This window comes from Merops nubicus, unplaced genomic scaffold, assembly GCF_000691845.1.
Source record: "Merops nubicus isolate BGI_N331 unplaced genomic scaffold, ASM69184v1 scaffold4368, whole genome shotgun sequence".
Taxonomy (NCBI): Eukaryota; Metazoa; Chordata; class Aves; order Coraciiformes; family Meropidae; genus Merops; species Merops nubicus.
This window is the reverse complement of record NW_008627567.1, coordinates 24,828-43,391: the sequence shown is the minus strand read 5'-3', so window position 1 is coordinate 43,391 and position 18,564 is coordinate 24,828. Positions and strand designations below refer to the sequence as shown.

Below are 18,564 nucleotides of genomic sequence, written 5' to 3'. Positions count from 1 at the left end.
AGAGCTCTGCAGAGGTCAGAGGAGCAGCACCCCTGGGCACTGCCAGCTGCCTTCTGTGCCCTGCACTGAGCCTCCAGCCTGCCACTCCATTCCTCCTTCCCATCACCCTTAGGCAGCACTCGCTGCCTCTTGCTGCTGACTTACACGAGAGCCTCAAGCTGCCTGTCACAATGCTGCTGCTGCCGCTGAATCTTTACAGCCTTTCAGAGCACAAGGCATAGAGGAGCATCCTATGCTTTCAATATAGACTGTAGAACAGGAATGTGGATGTGCCAGCCTATGGCCTGAGTCCAAGGCTTTTAAGCAAGACAGGCATTCATCAGCTGGACCAATCTTTCTGTCCCAGTGACTGAGTTTTTGTAAGCTCAGGCAAGCATAAAATGTAGGGAAGAACATGAGGACATGTGGAACTACCTATGAAAGGCTTGGTGGCTGTGTTCTGGTAACAGAGGGTACCTCTGGAGGGCTGAAGCCACCATGGTACTGTCTCCAAAGTTTGCGAGTATTGGTATAGCACATGCCATGGGCTGATCATTGTCTTCTTCTGCATGGGAGTTGTGTCACATGGAAGGGGCCCTGGAGACTGACAAGATCCTCAGGAGAAATGGAGAACATCTCCAGGAACATTACAGAGGTAAGGGATTCACACAGGCACCCCCATGCCCTGGCAGGCAGCTGGAACAAGTGGCAGGTGTTGTGGGCTGTGAACACTGAAGAACATGTTGTGTTGTTCCATGCCAGAGATACTAAATGCTTGTTGTAGTCTTTTAAACTTCTAGGGAAAGGAGATTGTTCATTTGTATGGATCGCATTGTGCCTGATTAACTGTGTACATTACACCAAATACAGCCTGACTTATTTGCTGAAATAAATATGAATTTAATTAAAAATCTCTTTTTGCTTCTTTGGGGACAGAGGGTGCTATTTTACTGCTCTGGAGATTACCTGCTTGTTTGTACTTCAGAGGAACTTTTTGGCATAGCTACAGCTTCTCACTTCCTGACAGCTGAATGGGTACCTGGTACTTGAGCAAAAACAGACCTTTATTAAGCACACAAAGAAAGAAAAGGGCCTGAAGAGCAGTAAGGTGGGACCTGCTGTGCACCAGGAAAGAAGGTTTCAAAAAAGGTGAAAAAAGACGGGGAACCTGTCCTGGTTTCAACTGGGATGGAGTTAATTTTCTTCCTAGTAGCTGGTACAGTGCTGAGTTTTGGATTTAGTATGGGAATAATGTTGATACCACACTGTTGGTTTAGTTGTTGCTAAGTAGCATTTATCCTAAATTAAGGATTTTTCAGTTTCCCATGCTCTGCCAGGTACACAAGAAGCTGGGAAGGAGCATGACCAGGACAGCTGACCTGAACCAGGCAGTGGAATATTCCATACCATAGGATGTCATTCTCAGCACATCACTGGGGACAAGCTGGCTGGGAGGGGCAGATCACTGCTCAGGCATCGGCCAGCTGGTAGCAAGCGGCTGCATCACTTGTCTTTTTTGGGTTTTATTCTATCTTTTTTTACATTATCTTCCTTTCATTACAGTTATTATTATATTTTTTATTAGTAGTATTGCTGTTAAGCTCTCCAGGACTCCCATTCTTGGTGCCCTTCTCCTGCTGCCAGAAATACCTGACTCTGTCGTGCTTTTAAGTAAACTTACCTTCTTGACTTCTGTGCCTGCAGATGAGGTGAAGAATATAGTTATCAAACCTGTGATCTATCTACAAGCTCTAACAATTTCAGTCTCAGACATCTGGCAGGATTGCACTCAGATAATCCAACGTGTAAGATGGTTGGGGCACAGCGGCTGGAGGTGGAGCGAGGGCACTTGGGGTATGACATCCAGGTGGTACCTGATAGCAGCTGGACACTGGGACAAAGGCTTTGAAATCAAGCACGGCTTTACTCTGCAATAGCTTTGTTCAGCTGTTCAATACAGCGATGTTTTTTTAATAACCTGATATAAGACACTCACCAGTGCTGGGAGTAAAACTGATCACAGCACAGGGAAGGGGAAAGAAGGCAGCAGAATGATGGGAACATGAGACACAAAACAAAATCAGCAGAAAATACACAAGAAAAAATACAGGTGGGACTGGAGAAATGTAAGTCCTGATGAACACTGCTGTGAAGGTGTCTCATATTGCAGACTGGCTGGTCCCAGGAATGAATGGCATGGTCTTGCTAAATAAAGTTACTGAACCTGAATGAACAAATAACCACTGCCCCACTGCAATCAACGTTTGGGCTGTGCTTTACTGAGCTTGAACAGGAATTCTTGCAGAAATCACAGGAGCATGAGGCTGGCCCAGACCTGAAATGGTGGTTTGGTCAATCCCCCTGCTCTGAGGTGAGATCTACCTATCCTTAGATCATCCTTGGCAAATTATGTCCAACTTTTCCTTAAAATCTTCTGTTGTATGAGATTTTCCCTTGCCCTAGGTGGTCTGAGTATTTTATTGTCTTTAACTTAGAAGAACTTCCTGAATATATGAACTAACTCTGAAAATCTAATTGCTTAATCTAACAAGAAATTAGTCTGATTTCTCCTTGTCTCTAAGAAGAAGAGGAGAAAAAAATAGTTGTCTGTCTTCTTTTGTGTATTGTGAGAGTTATTATGTTTCCCTTCAGCCTTCTCTTTTCTAGTTTAAACAAACTCAGTTATTCCACTTCTCCTCATGGGTCATGTTTTCCAAACTTCTCATCTCTTGACATTTAGTTTGCACCTTCCTAGAGCCTGAACTCCAGCTGAGGACTTGCTAACAATGAGTTGAGTGGAATAATCAAAGAATCATAGTGTCCTGGATTCAGCTGGGATAGAGCTAACTGTTCTTAGTAGCTGGAATAGTGCTGTGTTTTGGATTCAGTATGGGATTTGGTATGAGAAAAATGCTGATCATGTACTTATGTTTTTGGTTGTTGCTAAGAAGTCAAGGACTTTTCAGCTTCCCATGTTTTCCTAGTGTGCAGGTGCACCAGAGGCTGGGAGGGAGCACTGCCAGAGCAACAGGCCCAAACTGGCCAATGGAATGTTCCATACCATGGGTTGTCATCTCAGTGTATAGGTGAGGGTTAGTCGGGAAGCTGGCTGTGTCTCTCTTCCACATTTGATTGCAGTTTTGGGACTTTCCCCTCCGGGATTGGTAGCCAGGAATGGGCTGGGCCTCGGTCGGTAGGTGGTGAGCAATGGCTTCACGCATGACTCAGTTGTAGGTTCTATTATTATTATCATTATTATCATCATTATTATTTTATTTCAGTTATGATATTGCTCTTACCTCAACCTACGAGCCTCCTTGCCTTTAATCCTCCAGCTGTCTCCCTAGTTCCCTGGGGTGGAAGGGTGACCGAGTAGCTGCTTGGTGTCTGGCTGCCAGCTGGCTTTCAGCTATGACACATACAATCATAGGACAGATGGGGTTGGAAGGCACCGAAAGTTCATCTAGTTCTCACCCCCCTGTCATGAGGAGGGACACCTTCCACTAGACCAGGTTGCTCCAAGCCCCATCCATCCTGGCCTTGAACACTTCCAGGAATGAGGCATCCACAGCTTCTCTGGGCAACCTTTTCTAGTGTCTCACCACCCTCTCAGTAAAGTATTTCTCCCTAATATCTGAAGTAAATCTACCCTTTGCCAGTCTGAAACCATTACCCCTCATCCTATCACTACAATCCCTGATGAAAAGTCCCTCTCTGGCTTTGCTGTAGGCCCCCTGTAAGCACTGGAAGGCCACTATAAGGTCTCCCTACGAGCCTTCTCTTCTCCAGGCTGAACAACCCCACCTCCCTCAGTCTGCCCTCACATGGGAGGTGCTACAGCCCTCTGATCATGTTCATGGCCCTCCTCCAGACCTTCCCAAACGGGTCCATAGCCTCCTTACACTGGGAGCCCCAGAGCTGCATACAGTACTCCAGGTAGAGGCTCACCAGAGTGGGGTAGAGGGGCAGAATTGCCTCCCTCGACCTGCTGGCCACACTGCTTTTGATGCAGGCCAGGATGCCATGTGCCTTCTGGGATGTGAGTGCACCTTGTTGGCTCATTCAGTTTTCCATCCACCAGCACCCCCAAGTCCTTCTCCACGTGCTGCTTTTAATCTTCTCACTGCCCAGCCTGTATCTGTGCGTGGGGTTGTCCCAACCCAGGTGCAGGTCCTTGCACTTGGCCTTGTTCAAATTCATGAGGTCGGCATGGGCCCACCTCTAAAGCCTGTCCATGTCCCTCTGGATGGCCTCCCTTCCCTCCAGTGTGTCGACTACACCACACAATTTGCTGTTGTTGGCAACCTTGCTGAGGGTGCACTCAGTGCCACTGTCCATGTCCCCGACAAACGTGTTAAACAGCACCAGTCCCAGTACCGATCCCTGAGGTACACCACTCATCACTGGTCTCTACTTGGACATGGAGCCATTGATCACAACTCTTTGAGTGTGTCCATACAGCCAATGTCTTATCCACCAAGTGGTCCATTTGTCAAATCTGTGTCTCTGCGGTTTAGAGACAGGAATGTCATGTGGAATGTCATGTGTCAAATGCTTTGCACAAGTCCAGGTAGATGACCTCAGTTGCTCTTCCCTTATCTACCAATGCAGTAACACTGTCATAGAAGGCCACCAAATATGTCTGTCATGATTTGCCCTCAGTGAAGGAATTTCTTCCCAACTTATGGATCTCACCAGCCTCCTGCTACTGTGGCTCAGAATGACAGTCACATTGTTGGCAAGAGGACACTCAAGCTGCAGTTAGCCATGTCTCCTCTGCAATACACTTGGTTGGCCACTGCCTCCCATTTTGTACTTGTTTCCTCCAGCTACTAAATGCAGCATTTTACTGATTTTCATATGGCCATTTCAGGCTGTTTGGTCAGCATCCCAAAATCATGCTGCATTGTTTCTTTCCTCCAAAGCCGATGCTTCCATCAGCTCAGTACCATTAATACATTTCAGATGTCTTCTCCATCCTTTTATCCAATCTGCTAACAAAAATGTGAATATTTTGGGTCCGCAGAGATGGACAGCAAATCACTGACACCCACTTAGGGTTCAACCCTTCTGCCCATCATAAAAGAATCCTATTTCTCAGTATCCTCGTATCTCATGGGGAGCTCTGTCAAAAGCCTACATGTGCCACATTAGCTGCTTCTCTTGTTCCCTGGAGCATTTCCCTGTCAGGGAAGAAATGAGATTAGTCTGATAGGATCTTTCCGTGACAGATCCATGTTAGTTGCTCCTTATCATTTTATTATCCCCTAGGTACTTACAAACTGGCTGCTTGAGGATTTTCTCTCACATCCATCAGTGTATTTAAGTTTGGTTCACTGAGTCCTTATCTGCAAGAGTCAACTCCACAGCTTGGTGGACTGGGGCTGGAGGTGTCCCACACAGTGTGGGGAGCACTTTGCAAGTACAGGCTGCAGAGGTAGTGGTGGGCATCCTGCCGCCCCATGCAGGGAAACTGCTGAGGCTCCAGTCCAGAGACTGGAGGTCATGTTACTGTAAAGGAAATGCACCTCACCTTGGATGTTCAAAGTAGAATTTTGAAAGTAGAACTGGTATCACCACTCAGCTAATGATACCTCTCTTGAGTTTCCTTCTCCTGGAATGTTTCAGGAGGCGTTGGCTTGTAGTAGCGATCACCTACTTACAGTAGATTGCACTTTATCTCCTTGTGTGTGAGTCTTTCACCACAGGAAGGTCCAAAAAGGACACAGCAGGACTTGGTGTAAGGGTCAGGTGCCAGACCTTTGGAAATGGGCATTTTTTCTGCAAACCAGGGAGTGGAATGTCTACAAGTGTATCACATCCAGGGAGCTGCAGGACAGTGGCTGACGTGCAGAAGAGAGTGGTGGACGAGCTTACCAGTGCCATCTCAGAGAAGGGGCAGAGATGAAGAGCACTGTTCACTTATGTTGAAATCTGACTCAGCTGAGGCTCTAGACAGTACAAAATTGCAATGCTTAAAAAAAAAAAAAGAAAGCATTTTCCAAAACCCTCCTGATTTTTCAGGATTGGTCCATCCTTGCTGTCTGTCTAGTGAAAGGTGCTTCTCCATTGTTGTTCTTTCTAGGATGGAGCTGCAGGCTGAGGGACACTTAGAGGATTTCAGACAGGCAGCACAGCAGTCCCTGGGCATTGTTTTCTCTCCCACCTAGGGGAAGGACACTTTGGAAGAATTCCTGGTTTGCCATCACTGGGGAAATACACTGTGCACAAAGACTTCATCTCTTTATGGAGTTTAAATACCCTAGTCTCATCAGTGAAAGAGAATTGCTTCCCTCTGGCTGAACCAGAAAGGCTGGAAGCAAACTCAGAGCCATTGTCTCTAGCCACACCAACATGTACTTTATTACATTTTTGCTGCCTAGGTAAATGGTTGTTTTCAGACTTTATGAGAATGGGGGGAGACAAAACAATTTCAGGTCAATGCCTGAAAAATATCTCTGACAGCACTGAGAACTAGGATGTGAGAGATTGGTGGGAGCCCCCATCTCTTCTTGCCACATAGGGCTTCACACTGCATGCTCTTCAAGAGTCCTGTGTTGCCCATCTGGGCTCCTCAGAAGGAGTCGCTCCACTGTGTTGTTTCTTCTGCTGTAACTCGGGCAGAATCTGAAGCAAAGCTTGTGTTTGAGGCAGTGCCTGAAGCTAGCAGGGAGGTCCGGACTGGATCCACACCTGAAAGTCACTGCTCCACCACACACCTCGACTGTGCTGAAATGAAGCCCAGACGTGGACCCTGTGATCTCCCCAGAGCAGAGGCTTCCCTCTGACACGCTGGACACGGCTCCCAGCGCCAGGCTGGCTGCTCTGGGGTCAGCTCTGCAGGAAGCTGCAGCACTCTCCCACCCTTATCCTCGCCGTCTGCCCCTATTTCCTTCTGAGCCCCGGGCAGAGCCACCAGCCCAGCCCAGGAGCACAGGTGCACGCCCATCCCTTGGCCACCAGAGCTCTGCTCCAGCCAGTCTCACTCTGAGGAGTGCAGCAAAGCCAGGAGGCAGAGAAACGTGCCCCTTACATAGGCGAGGCATTTCGGGGCTTTACGCGTCAGGGTGGATTTTCCTCCCTCTCCTGGGAGCCTAATAAGAAGCGTGTGCCCTGGGAGGCTTTCAAAAGCAGCAGCCAGGACCATGGTGAGAGCTGACTTTAACACTGGCCCGAGTTCAAGTCAGTAACTGCATTCAGCATTGCTTGACCCCACTGACAAGGACATCCAGGACTGAAAGCAGCGTGGTCAGATGGAAGAAAAGCTTTGGAATGATCATCGTGCACTCCTCAACAAAGATGAAGAAAATGAGCTGGTAAGGAGTGGGGGAGTGTGCTGGGTTTGGGTTCCTTGTGTGCCTCTTCTCCCACGTGCCCATTTTGGATATGCTTCTGCTTTTTCTTCACCTTCTCTCCCCATTCGGGCACTGTTTCTTCAACATAGCCTTGGTGAAGGCAAAACCCTGGGTCAGTCCTTGCTGACCTCGGGATTGATTTTTGCAAAGTAAGGGCTGAGGTCCATACTACTTCAGCCCAGAGGCACAAAATACAGGAGAGACCTCTTAGTCCAACAGAAGTCATTTGGCCAGGGAGCAATGTCCCTTTCCCCACTGTCTGTTCCATTGTCTTTCCCAGCTAATGGGTATGCTTTTCCTTACTGGGTCATAATGTATCACAAAGCAAGTAAAAGAGAAAGACCCTACAAATTAGTTTTATCCTGGATAATTGTCTGAGGTAGTGATTAAATCACTTCTCCTGAAATGCAAGGGTCTTTCTGCTGAGTAGGTCTAGGAAGATTGGGCAGGTGACCAAAGTCTACTGCAGCTCTCATGGTAGGCATCCCTCATTTCTCTGTCTTTTACAGCAGCTTTTATGGTGCTGATCTGTCCTTACAAGGTTTTTTTTATTAATGTTAATTGAATCTACTTTCTGTCTTTGATTGTGATTGATTATTGATTATTGATTATGTGCAGCAGCCTGGAAGGGCTGCACTGAGTGCTTTGTAAACACAATGAGTCGAAAACTCTTTCTCTACCTGCTAACATGGAATGATTACACAGAGGCTGGTGGGAGTAAGAGTAAGACTTTCTCCTCCACCTTTCTTTGCAGAGAAGCTGCTTCCATCATGGGGATGCAGGTGTTCAGGGCATGCACAGGTGGGAGAGATCTTGCCCTGCAGAGAACACCTGCATCTCTGTATCAGGATTGCTTGCAGGGCTACTAATAGCAGTGGGGCTGCAGCTTTCCTGGTTGCTTTCCTGTTGGGGCTGCTCAGGTGGGTTTGTATCAGGTGAGGCAGCACAGGCCAGTTGCAGCAGCCTGGATCCAGCACAAAATGCAGTGTCTGCTGTGGCAGAGAGGTAAGGAGTCAGCTAGGGATCATCTGCATCGTGCCAATTGCCTCAGTGTTCTTCAGGGAGTCACTAGCTGGCGTGTGGCTATGGTCCTCAATGCCTGCCTACACTTGCACAAGAAGTAGTGGGGATGCCACCTTCCTGATGAGGGTGGAGGGCCTGGATGGGTGGATGAGTGGAGTGAGGCTAATGCTGCAAGCAGCCTTTTAGCTGGGAGCCTATGTGCCCCAGATGAACTGCACCCACTTCTAGGAGACACTTCTCTTGCTCCATCCAGCCTGAGGCTGCAACCCTGCTGGCAGAGCAAGGCCCTGGCACTGCCCTGGCTGCTGCTGACGCAGCCTGCCTTGTGCCAGGGTGTCTATGTCAGGCTGAGATTTGTTTTTCATAACACACCTTCCCGTGGCACTGTTTGCTGGAGCGGCCTTGCTTCCAGGTGCTGGACTTCTTGGAGAACCCCTCGCTGCAGACAGGCTCAGTGGGGTAAATCAGCTGTGCCTGTGGGTCCCTCAGCCCTGGCCCTCAGTGCTTGCTGCAAAGCAGCGCGTGGGTGCCCAGTGTGCCCTCTGAGAAGGGGATGTGCACTGGCACAGCCGCCCTCCTGCCTCGCCCATGCGGAGCGGCCCTGTGGGCATTGGCTGTGCTGGCCAAGGCCACCTCTTTGTCCTGGGGGACTTGGGCTCCTGCCTGTAACAGCAGGGCTGGGCTCCCTCCTGGCCCCGTGCTGGCACAGGGGTGAGGACTTGGCGTGACCTGGCTGCACTGGGGTCCTGCAGCCTCTGGGAAGGACGGTGTATGTCCCCAGCACCCTGGGTGTCAGGAGCTCGCAGCACCTCTCTACTTATTGAGACCATTCCTTTTAGACATGCACGGTGTATTTCTACTGGTTATCTTCCATCACGTCTAACGCATTTCTGGGTTCCTCTGTTGCTGTGCTTAGTATATAGCTGTGTACTAGAGCCCCACTTGAGGGCAACAACCTGTGTTTGCCCCATGCTAGAAATCCCTGAGTGTTCTCACCGGGTGACTCTCAGCCTTGCTCTCATCCAGCCCTAACACCACAGCTCTTCCCCAGCCTTCCTCCACCTTTGGCTGCTGCTGCTCCTTCCCAGTCCATTGCTGGGTGATGGATGAGTTGTGGTCCCACACACCTCATGTTGATCCAGCTGCCCCCATAACAGGCTCCCTGTTTTCAAGACCTGCACTTGAAGTGTATTTATGAAAATCCTGCTGTGAAAAGGCAAGCAAATGGAAATCTCCTTGAAGTTCCTTAGTTGTGGACACTGCGGTTTGTCCTCCCACCCTGAAAACACCATTTGCTTTGTTAGTTTAAACTTCTGTGGCCTCCAAAGGAACAATATTTTGTATACAGCAGGGATGCACTTCCAAAAGCTACAGAGCTGGCTTGAAATGAATTTTTCTAACCTGGTGTAAAGGCTGCACAATTATCTTTATTTTGGTTGAGCTGCATTGATTTCAGCTTAGTTTATGTTGATTATGATCAGAGTTCAGATAAATCAAGTTAATTGCTCTCTTAAACCAAATAGGTTCTTACTCCACTGCCTTTAAACCACTCGAAAATTATATTTGAATTTGAACCAGTACAGTTGTTAGTACAAGCCTTCTCCAAAGATTTCTGCTTTGTTGCAAAGCCTATCCTGTAAAGCACCAGTTGTCCTTCTGCTATTTCTCTGACATATTTCATATGTAGGGGTTCTTCATTTTTGTTTACTTGTTTGTGTTTCTAAGTAATTTAAAACACTATTTCCTCCTCCTCCTCTCAACTACATAAGCTGTGCCAATAGGTTACACCATCCCACTACATCCTGTACTTTAGCTGGCAAACAATTCTGGAAGAACATTCACTGTAGTCACAAATAGATGTAAAAGAAGTACAAAAGTTCTTTTTACTCACTACCTTTCCCTGTGTCTGCAGAGTCACTTGATACCTCCTCGGGGGCAAGTGCCTCATGGACCTACTACCTGGTGGGTGGGTAGTTGCTGTCTGTGATCTGGGCTGGGTATCTTGCCTTAGTGATGGCACAGGGTTGCTCTTGCAGCTGACCTTAGTGATGGCACAGGGTTGCTCTTGCAGCTCCCTGCCGTGGCCTGTCCTGCAGCACCCACCAGCAGTAGGTGGCTGGCAGCATCTGTGGCAGTGCCAGGGCGAGGAGCCAGGCATGGGCAGGGCAGCACCACAGCTGCTTGGCTGCCATGCTGCTGCTTCCTGGGGCTCTCCTGCCCTCCTCACCTGTCACAGGCACTGCCTGGACATGGGCTTTTTGGAGTGGGGAGAAGAGCCGAGAGGTGGTTGGGAAGTACCCAGTACTGGGAAACAAATCGGTCACTGCAGCAGGACTGGACAGCTGGTAGAAAACAATTGTTGGGTTTTTTGGTTGAGGTGTTTGGTTTGTTTGGTTTGTTGGGTGTTTGTTTGGTGGCATTTTTTGTTTTGTTTTTTTCTTTTTTTTTAGCAGTGGATTCAAGACAAAATTAAAGCTAATTTTTCTAGGCTTTCATTTCAGAACCAAAATTCTTTTCCTAAATAAACTTTTATACAATCCAGCATAGCATGGGTGGCACAAAGAGAGCCCTGTTGTGGGAACTGCCTGGATTCCCACCTTGGTGCCTGTGGGGAGGCAGAAAGCGACACTCACATGGCTGCTGAGGGGATGGACGTAGGCTTGCAGGGCCAGGGTGGCACCAACCGAGGGTGCTGTCTCACTGCTCTGGGAGCTGTGACCAGGCTGCGGATGGTATGTCCAAAGGGCCGTCAACCCTGTGTGCTGTGAGCCACCAGCTGTGGGTGGAGCATCTCCATCCTCATGCCCTGCAGGGTGCTGAGAGGGCTGGGAAAGCATCCAGTGTATAGAGAAGGACCCAGTTATGCTTCAAGCATCAAAGTTGTTGTTAGCCCCATGGACAGGTTTAAACCAAAACAAAGGATACAAAAATCCAAAGTTCATCTTATGGGAAAAAACTAAAGCTATAGACTTACTAATCTCCTTCACAGACAACAGAGCATCCCTGAATAGATGACTATTGAGAAGTCAAAATGAAAGGGCAAGTAGGGAAGATGACAGACAGCCTGGGGAATAAGTTAGCGGAAGGTGATGTACAGAGCAAAAAGAGCCCTTCCATATTTGTTTTTAAGATAAGTTGTACGTGGTGGAAGATAACACAAGTACACACCGTACCTTGTACCTGAGAGGTGTTGCTTGGGACTTGGCAGTTTTCTTGCCCTGAGGCAGAATCTGTGCCCCTCCTGCAAGATAGATTTCAGCAATCAGCACTAAGTTTGCATGGGGACATACTTCTTGGTGGCAGGCAGGGCTATTTGGTGCTAGCAAACTGAGTTTTGGTGCAAACTGAGGAGTGTTACCATGACAGGCTGGCTGCAGTCTTGATGGTAAAAGCTCCAGACTGGAGTTAAATTCTTCATTAATCCCAGGAGAGCTGATGTTAGAATGCTTCTCTGCTGTCAGCAGCCCAGCAGCATCCTCCTTTCAGCAGCTCTGCTGTATTATTAACTACATCCTATCAATCAGCAAACTCTCATTTCCAAAAATGACTGTGTGAAGTTATGAGGGAGGGCTTCAGTCACCAGCCTTCCTTTTCAATAAACTCAGGCTTCCTGATCAACAAGCACCGAGGTCAAACTTGTTAACAAAGAATGCTTTCTCTTTGCTCTGCAGGAGATATTTGGCTACAAAACCCAAGGCTGGCGGAGGGCTTTGTGCATTGCTGGCTACATCTTGTCCTGTGGGGCTCTGCTGCTGCTGTTTTACTGGAAGCCCGAGTGGGATGTGTGGGCAAACTGCACCCGCTGCAGCTTGGAAGAAGCAGAAGTCATTCTGCTCAGAGCAACAGTAGGTGAATCCTCCTGGCCCATTGCTGTTTGCAGAACCTTTTGTTTTCACAGATAGGGCAGTCTGTCTGTCTTTGCATGATGTAGCAGGTTAATGACACTGTCCACATTTGGAAGTAGAGTGTCAGGGACGAATCACGCTTCAGAGGACAAACAGTTTTTATTTGTGGAGTTTGAAATACAAAAACTTGGTGTAAAACACCATGTTTATGGTAACAAGAGCATGGCTACTCTGCCTAAAGGTTGGGCACCGAGCAACTTTCAGGTATTGCTGCTGCCCATCCACAGGCTGCAGCAGCTGCCCTCTGCCAGTAACATCTGTAAACCAGCTCTGCCTCTTCCCTGCCTTTATGTGCATGGGGTGCAGTCAGCTGGATTCACCAAAGGGATCACCTTCAAAAGCTGTGGCTGTTAATGGCCTTTCTGCTTTGGTGTTACTGGAGACTGCTGAGGAGATGGGTTCTGGAGAGCTAGATTTCAGGCATTAGTTATATTCTAAGACTCCTTGACTAGCAGAACAAATGCTTAGGACACTTAATGTTCAACACTGCAGTGCTATTCCTAAAATAAATGCACTCAAACCACAAAATGAGTAATCTATTGCTCCTTATAACTAGTTACATTAGACTAAACTATTTAAAGGACAAATGACTGTGACGTGCATCTGTGGCAGTAAAGCTGAGTCGTGTGACTTACCACCAAGTAACACAGCGTCAGAAGAGTTTTGAAGAGCATAGTACCTAGTGCTGAGGACTCAATGTCCACACCAGAAGTATTTCAAGAAAGCTTTTATTTCCAGCTAGTTCTAGTCTATGAGATTAGACTAAATATCCACCCAGTCCATATTGAGGCACATCTTCTGGTTTAGTTTTATCTTCTCAGAAATTGCTCTGTAACATGAGTCAAAGCAAATGGAGATAATTGCAAGATTGCTTTCTAAGTGCTTTACTGATTAGTACTAAAACACTGATACCAACATCCATGTTACGATGGGCTTACATTTGCTATCACGGGGAGGATGCCACAGTCCTGTAGTTCTCTGGGAGTCTCATCTGTACTTCTCAGCATCAGGAAACATTAACACAGACAATGTTTTGGGCTTGTCACTGAACTCTGGTCTGTTTCTCCAGGATGAGTTTCAGAGATACACCCGGAAGAAAGTGACCTGGATTGATTTGTCCATGTTGGCACTGCCTGTTGGTAGTAATTCAGATGGTCCTCTCGTAGCTGATGCAGACTCTGTCATAAACAGAGCTGTAATGAAGCCGCAGTTAAAGGTAAGTCATCTATAAAATGGAGAAGAAAGATGGCAGAGAGGAGGTGGGTGAAAGCTTCCCAAGGGAGCTCTGTCAGCACCTTCCTGCAAACCCTGTTTACATCAACTCAAGTATTCTCCTAAAGCATAGGGAAGCATTTCTGTAACAGTGAGATGGTTTTCCCTTGAATGGCAAAAGGAATTTTTGCTATTTGGTCTTGCAGGTGAGATGTATCCAGGTGCAGAAAATCCGTTATATTTGGGACTTTTCTGTAAAAGAATTCAAGAAAGTTGGGTGAGTGTTAACAGCCTGTTACAAACCCCTTTGTGGTAGGGGACTCCCTTGTCTGAACTTCCTCCTATTATCCTAGATCATTAGAAGACAGCAACACATGTCACAGCATACACCACAAGTTTGGAGCTGGCCTCACCAGTGAAGAGCAGAAGATCAGGTATGGTCTGCATATGAGTAGATATATGAGCTGACTGACACTGTGACCTATTACTTCTTCCTTTCAAATTCATGTGAGCTTGCTACTCATCTTAGTAGTAAGGCTGCACAAACTGTGTGGGTGACGTTTGGAAAGGTGTGAAATCATTATCCCTTGCACTCTGTTGAGCTCCTTATCTTCTCAGTGATGCTAGGCTATGTTTGGGGAAAACGCCCCTGGTTCCACCTGGGGTTCAAGGCACAGCAAGCTGTGACTGGCTTCCTTTGTCATTTTCTCCTTAAAAGCCTTCTGGAAAGCTGATCACAGGGTTTAGCAGCCTGATGATCTTTCTGCAAGGAAACAGTAAAATTCTGCCTCTGTGTAAAGTCCTCTCAGATACAATAGATTGCTGACAGGTTTATTTGTCCTGCTCAGACACATGGTGCCCCCAGGACTTAACTTTTTAGGTAAGTATTCATATTATTTGGGCATAGTTTTCTACATGAAGTTTTACCCTACATAGCCAAGCTAAAACATGTGGAACTCTTCTCTACCTTCTTACAGGCAGCTGGTATGTGGGTCTAACGCCATCGAAGTGGAAATTCATCCTATTTGGAAGTTACTTTTTAAAGAGGTCAGTAAATCAGGCTAGCACTTGGTTTGAAGTGTTTTGAAGACTTTATCTGAGCACACTGGGATGAGGTGATTGATGTGTCACAGGCTTATGCCATAGAGGAAAGCTGGTGACTCTCCTTTATAGCTATTAGAACACATTCCTGGTAGGAGGTTACAGTGAAGAATACGAAGGTAGGAGGATGCTTGGTGCTCCATACTTGTAACATATAAGTTTTTCCCTTATGACGACTGTGTCCCTTCCTGGAGAGCAGGGCAGGGGTGCGGGGACTGATGTCTTCCTTCTCTGCTCTGGGCCCTTATTCCTGACTAAACATCTCCCACGAGCTGGGATATTTTGCCTGATATCTGTTGATATTTGACTGAGCAGCAGCACGCACCTGGAGTGCTGCAACTGTTAGGACTAACTATAGCCACATCAGTATTTCTGTCCTTTCATGTAGGCTCTTGATAATGATCTGCAGTGAAAATTTTATTGGTACAACCAAGGCACACTTGTTTCTCTTTAATAGCCTTGTTTTAGTAGTCTAAAGGTACTACAAATCATTGTACAAGCTTTCTTGTGGCCTCAGCAGCAGTGTAAATTGGGAGGGTGCTTTAGAAGGAGGGAAAACATTTGTGAAATTCCTATTTTGTAATCGGAATTACAAGGTCATTCCTTGTATTCCAATTCCTACAAGTGTTCACCTAGCAACTTCATTTTCTCCTGTGACATATTGCATCTATGCAATTATTTTCCTGCATAAATAAGGACACATTGCAAGACTGTTCTTCCACTACAGAGGACAAAACAAACGTGTCTTGTGGATAGGAAGAGAGACATGTAAGGATGGTTACTTGCTGAGTTTGCATATAGAAATGCTGGACATATATTTTTGCTAAGCTGTAAGCAAAGGCTTTGCTTACAGGAAGCTGTCATGTCATCTGTGTTCACTCTACTGGATTATGAGTGCGACGTGAATGACTTTAAAGTGGGAAAAAGCTATGAATGCTGGGACTCTGAGATAGCATATGGCTGAACTTCAGTGAAGTTTGTCTGAAACCCTACAAAATAGGTGAAAAGCTCCAGGGCTCCTGAAATTGCTTGCATTTGATGTTACCAACCTTTCAGTGCCTTCTGGAGATGGTTTTGAAGAGAACTCCAGTGTGGCACGCTAAAAAGCTTATTTAATTTGAACTTTGCACTTCCATCCAAGGCTGAAGCTTCAGGTCTGAAATATTAATGGTGGTGCCTGGAGGCAGAGTGGTCCTCGTGAGCTTGTGGTATTTCAGTCCAGATACAGCTTCAAGTGTCCGAAGGCTGGCACCCTGACTTAGTGTCTGGTTCTTTGTCCTACTGAATGTTGAAGAAAGTATTAAATTTTCATGGAGGGACCACATTTGTCAGATGAATAATTCAATTCTGTTCCAATCTCTATGCAGAAGGCTATTTTAGTTATACCAATTCTACAGAAAAGTCTGTCACTCCTTCAGATAAGACAAGTGGTGAACAAATCTCTGAAAAAACTTCACCTAATTCTTTGGTTACTGTGACATCTGACTAACAACAAATGTTATAGTCTCAGGCTTCAACAGTGCTTGTGGCCTGTTTTGGCATAACACGTTAAAGTGAGTGATGACCGGTATTGTAAGGCTGACACGATGTAAGGCAGCTAGAAGTATGGAAGTATGAAAAAATCAAGCCTTCATTTTTAGCCTCAAGTTGATTACTGATAGCCCTACAGACCATTAGTTCTTTATTTTTTTTTTTTTTTTTCCCCAAATAAGCCTCATATTCACAGTCACTTTCTTAAATTGCAAAGTATTAAATACTTTTATGGTAAGTCAATTCTTTTTCCCACATTTGCATAGTGTCTCCTGTGTAGCAATTACTTAAAATCAGAAATGTTAAGGTCTGCTTTGTTAGTTGGCTGTGGTGGGAAACCAACTGACTGGAAATCCCTTAAGCCTGACTTTAGGGTGCCAGGCATAGCTCCTGCTGCGTAGTCACTAGTTAACAACAGCTTTTAATTGCAAACATCAGGAACTACATGCAAGCTGGTAAGTCCAGAGCTGGAGGCTATTAATCCTCTAAAACAGCCATGAAGGAATGTTGCCTCGGGATGGCAAAGCAAACTTTAAATTGGTGTTTAAGACTCCTGGACTGTAATGAGATGTTCTCACCTCTTCCAGCACTCAGCCTCTCCTGACAAGTGCCATGCCTGTCCCCTGACGTGTGTAACATTTGCATTTGCAGATTTTAAACCCCTTCTACGTGTTCCAAGCCTTCACCCTCACGCTTTGGCTGAGCCAAGGCTACATTGAATACTCAGTGGCCATCATAATCCTGTCACTCACTTCTGTTGGCTTAACTGTGTATGACCTCAGACAGGTGAGTCTTCTGTGCAGCCTGCCAGCTCCCCAGCCTGCACTCTGCTAGCAGTTTCATCTGCCACAGACACAAGCAGCTATTTATATGCTCTTTCTGGCCATCTTTTGTTCCTGTATATTCTGCTGCAGTACTAAAGTCTTATTGTTATAGAAGAGTTAAAAGGGTCATGCCTAGGGGTCTTGCACTTCCTAAGAATTAAAGAAGATTGAAGTCTGATAGCTGGAGTTTGTAAGACTTTATGAAGGTGGACTATATCCACGAGTCTAGTTCCTACTGCAACTGCAGGAGGGTTCACTCCTCTTAGGTTTGCTACATAACAGGTCTTAACACTAAAAGAAGCATGACTTTATTTCTTAAGTTTGTTCAACACTTCTGTCATGGATGCAGCTGCTTGGAAGAATTTTCTAATAGTCTCAGGTCATTCAGTTTTTGACCTAAAGCACTCACCTGTGATAAGCCTGAGACCTTCAGTCTATGTCACAGGCAATTGGATTGAGCTGAGCCTTCCACCGTGTTTGCCTGTCATTGAGTATCCTCATGCAGCCAGGGAAGGTTCCTAGAGCTTCCTGCTGGGAATACAGAATGGTTTTGCTGGGAATTTGGATAACATTTCCTTGATTTGTGAACCCACTTCAAATACACAGGGAAAGCAAAAATCACATGGAAAAAGGTTCTGGAAAGGAAAAGAGGAACTGTGTGAATAAAAGTACAGACTGGAAAAAGGGCTAGGACAGGAACCTGGCAGGCAACATTTTAGTGTCTGAGATCTGGATCTTAGGTAACACATTCGTCTGTATTGTTTAGATTTAAAAGCAAAAATGAACTGGGGATTCCTGAGTCCTGGTAAATGTTTTGTTAATCTTCAGGAAAAATCTAGGGGCTAGAGGACAACATTATTTCAGCAGAGGTGGTGGCAGAGGTGAAATGATGGCAGCTCTGGGGTGTACTGACCTGACAGCCATGCTCATGTGCTGCTTCAGAGCCTGGCATGGCTTATGGTGCCTCCAAATTCACTGCTCAAATAATTGCTCCTGCACCGAATTACTGGGAAGGGCAAGATTCAGCCCTTTGAAGTGTTTTTTGAGGTGGTGGTATAGCAAACTTCTCTGTGAAGTGCTGCCCAGGAGAAGGCAGTAATTTATCCTCCTAGGAGCTGGCTCTTGTTTTAATTGGCTCTGCTTTTCCTTGGGCTGGTAGGGACATAGGGCACATTCCCTGCGTGGTCCCAGGCCCCTGGTGGCGTGGGACTTTGGGCAGCGAGTGCTCTGCAGATGAGGCACCCGTGTCCTGCCGAGGGCACGCTTTCCTCTCCGCCTCACGCCGACCTCAGCAAGGGCTTTGCAACTACCTGGGGCTTTTGCCAGCCCAGGTGTTGGCTGTCACATCCCACTGTTGTATCTCTAATACCTGTAGCATGACTGGCGCTCCCGTGTTGGACTAAGATTTGCATCTTTGAGTGCACCTTTGCACTGGAAGTGCTGGCGTCCGTCCTGGTATTGCAGGGCACAGAGAACAGCTGTGGTCTGTTCAGCTTTCTTTGGCAAGGCTGTTTTTATTGTGTGAGTGATAATTGTGGCAGGAAGAATTACAGTGTTTGGGGCCTCCAGATATTCTTCAGACTGGCTTGACATTTTCACATGAAAAATGCTAATGAAGAAATCCACACTTGGGGA

At 46.6% G+C, this 18,564-nt stretch overlaps 1 protein-coding gene across 1 annotated transcript in view; it reads left to right on the top strand.

The window, feature by feature from the left end:
* Window positions 1–7,232: 7,232 nt before the first annotated feature.
* Window positions 7,233–18,564, top strand: part of ATP13A5 (ATPase type 13A5) — a 32,685-nt gene continuing 21,353 nt past the window's right edge. The window contains exons 1-7 of the mRNA XM_008946341.1: window positions 7,233–7,295; window positions 12,029–12,202; window positions 13,332–13,478; window positions 13,681–13,751; window positions 13,828–13,908; window positions 14,452–14,521; window positions 16,757–16,891. Of these exons, the coding sequence (XP_008944589.1) occupies window positions 7,233–7,295; window positions 12,029–12,202; window positions 13,332–13,478; window positions 13,681–13,751; window positions 13,828–13,908; window positions 14,452–14,521; window positions 16,757–16,891 (741 nt within the window). The remainder of the gene's footprint in view (window positions 7,296–12,028; window positions 12,203–13,331; window positions 13,479–13,680; window positions 13,752–13,827; window positions 13,909–14,451; window positions 14,522–16,756; window positions 16,892–18,564) is intronic.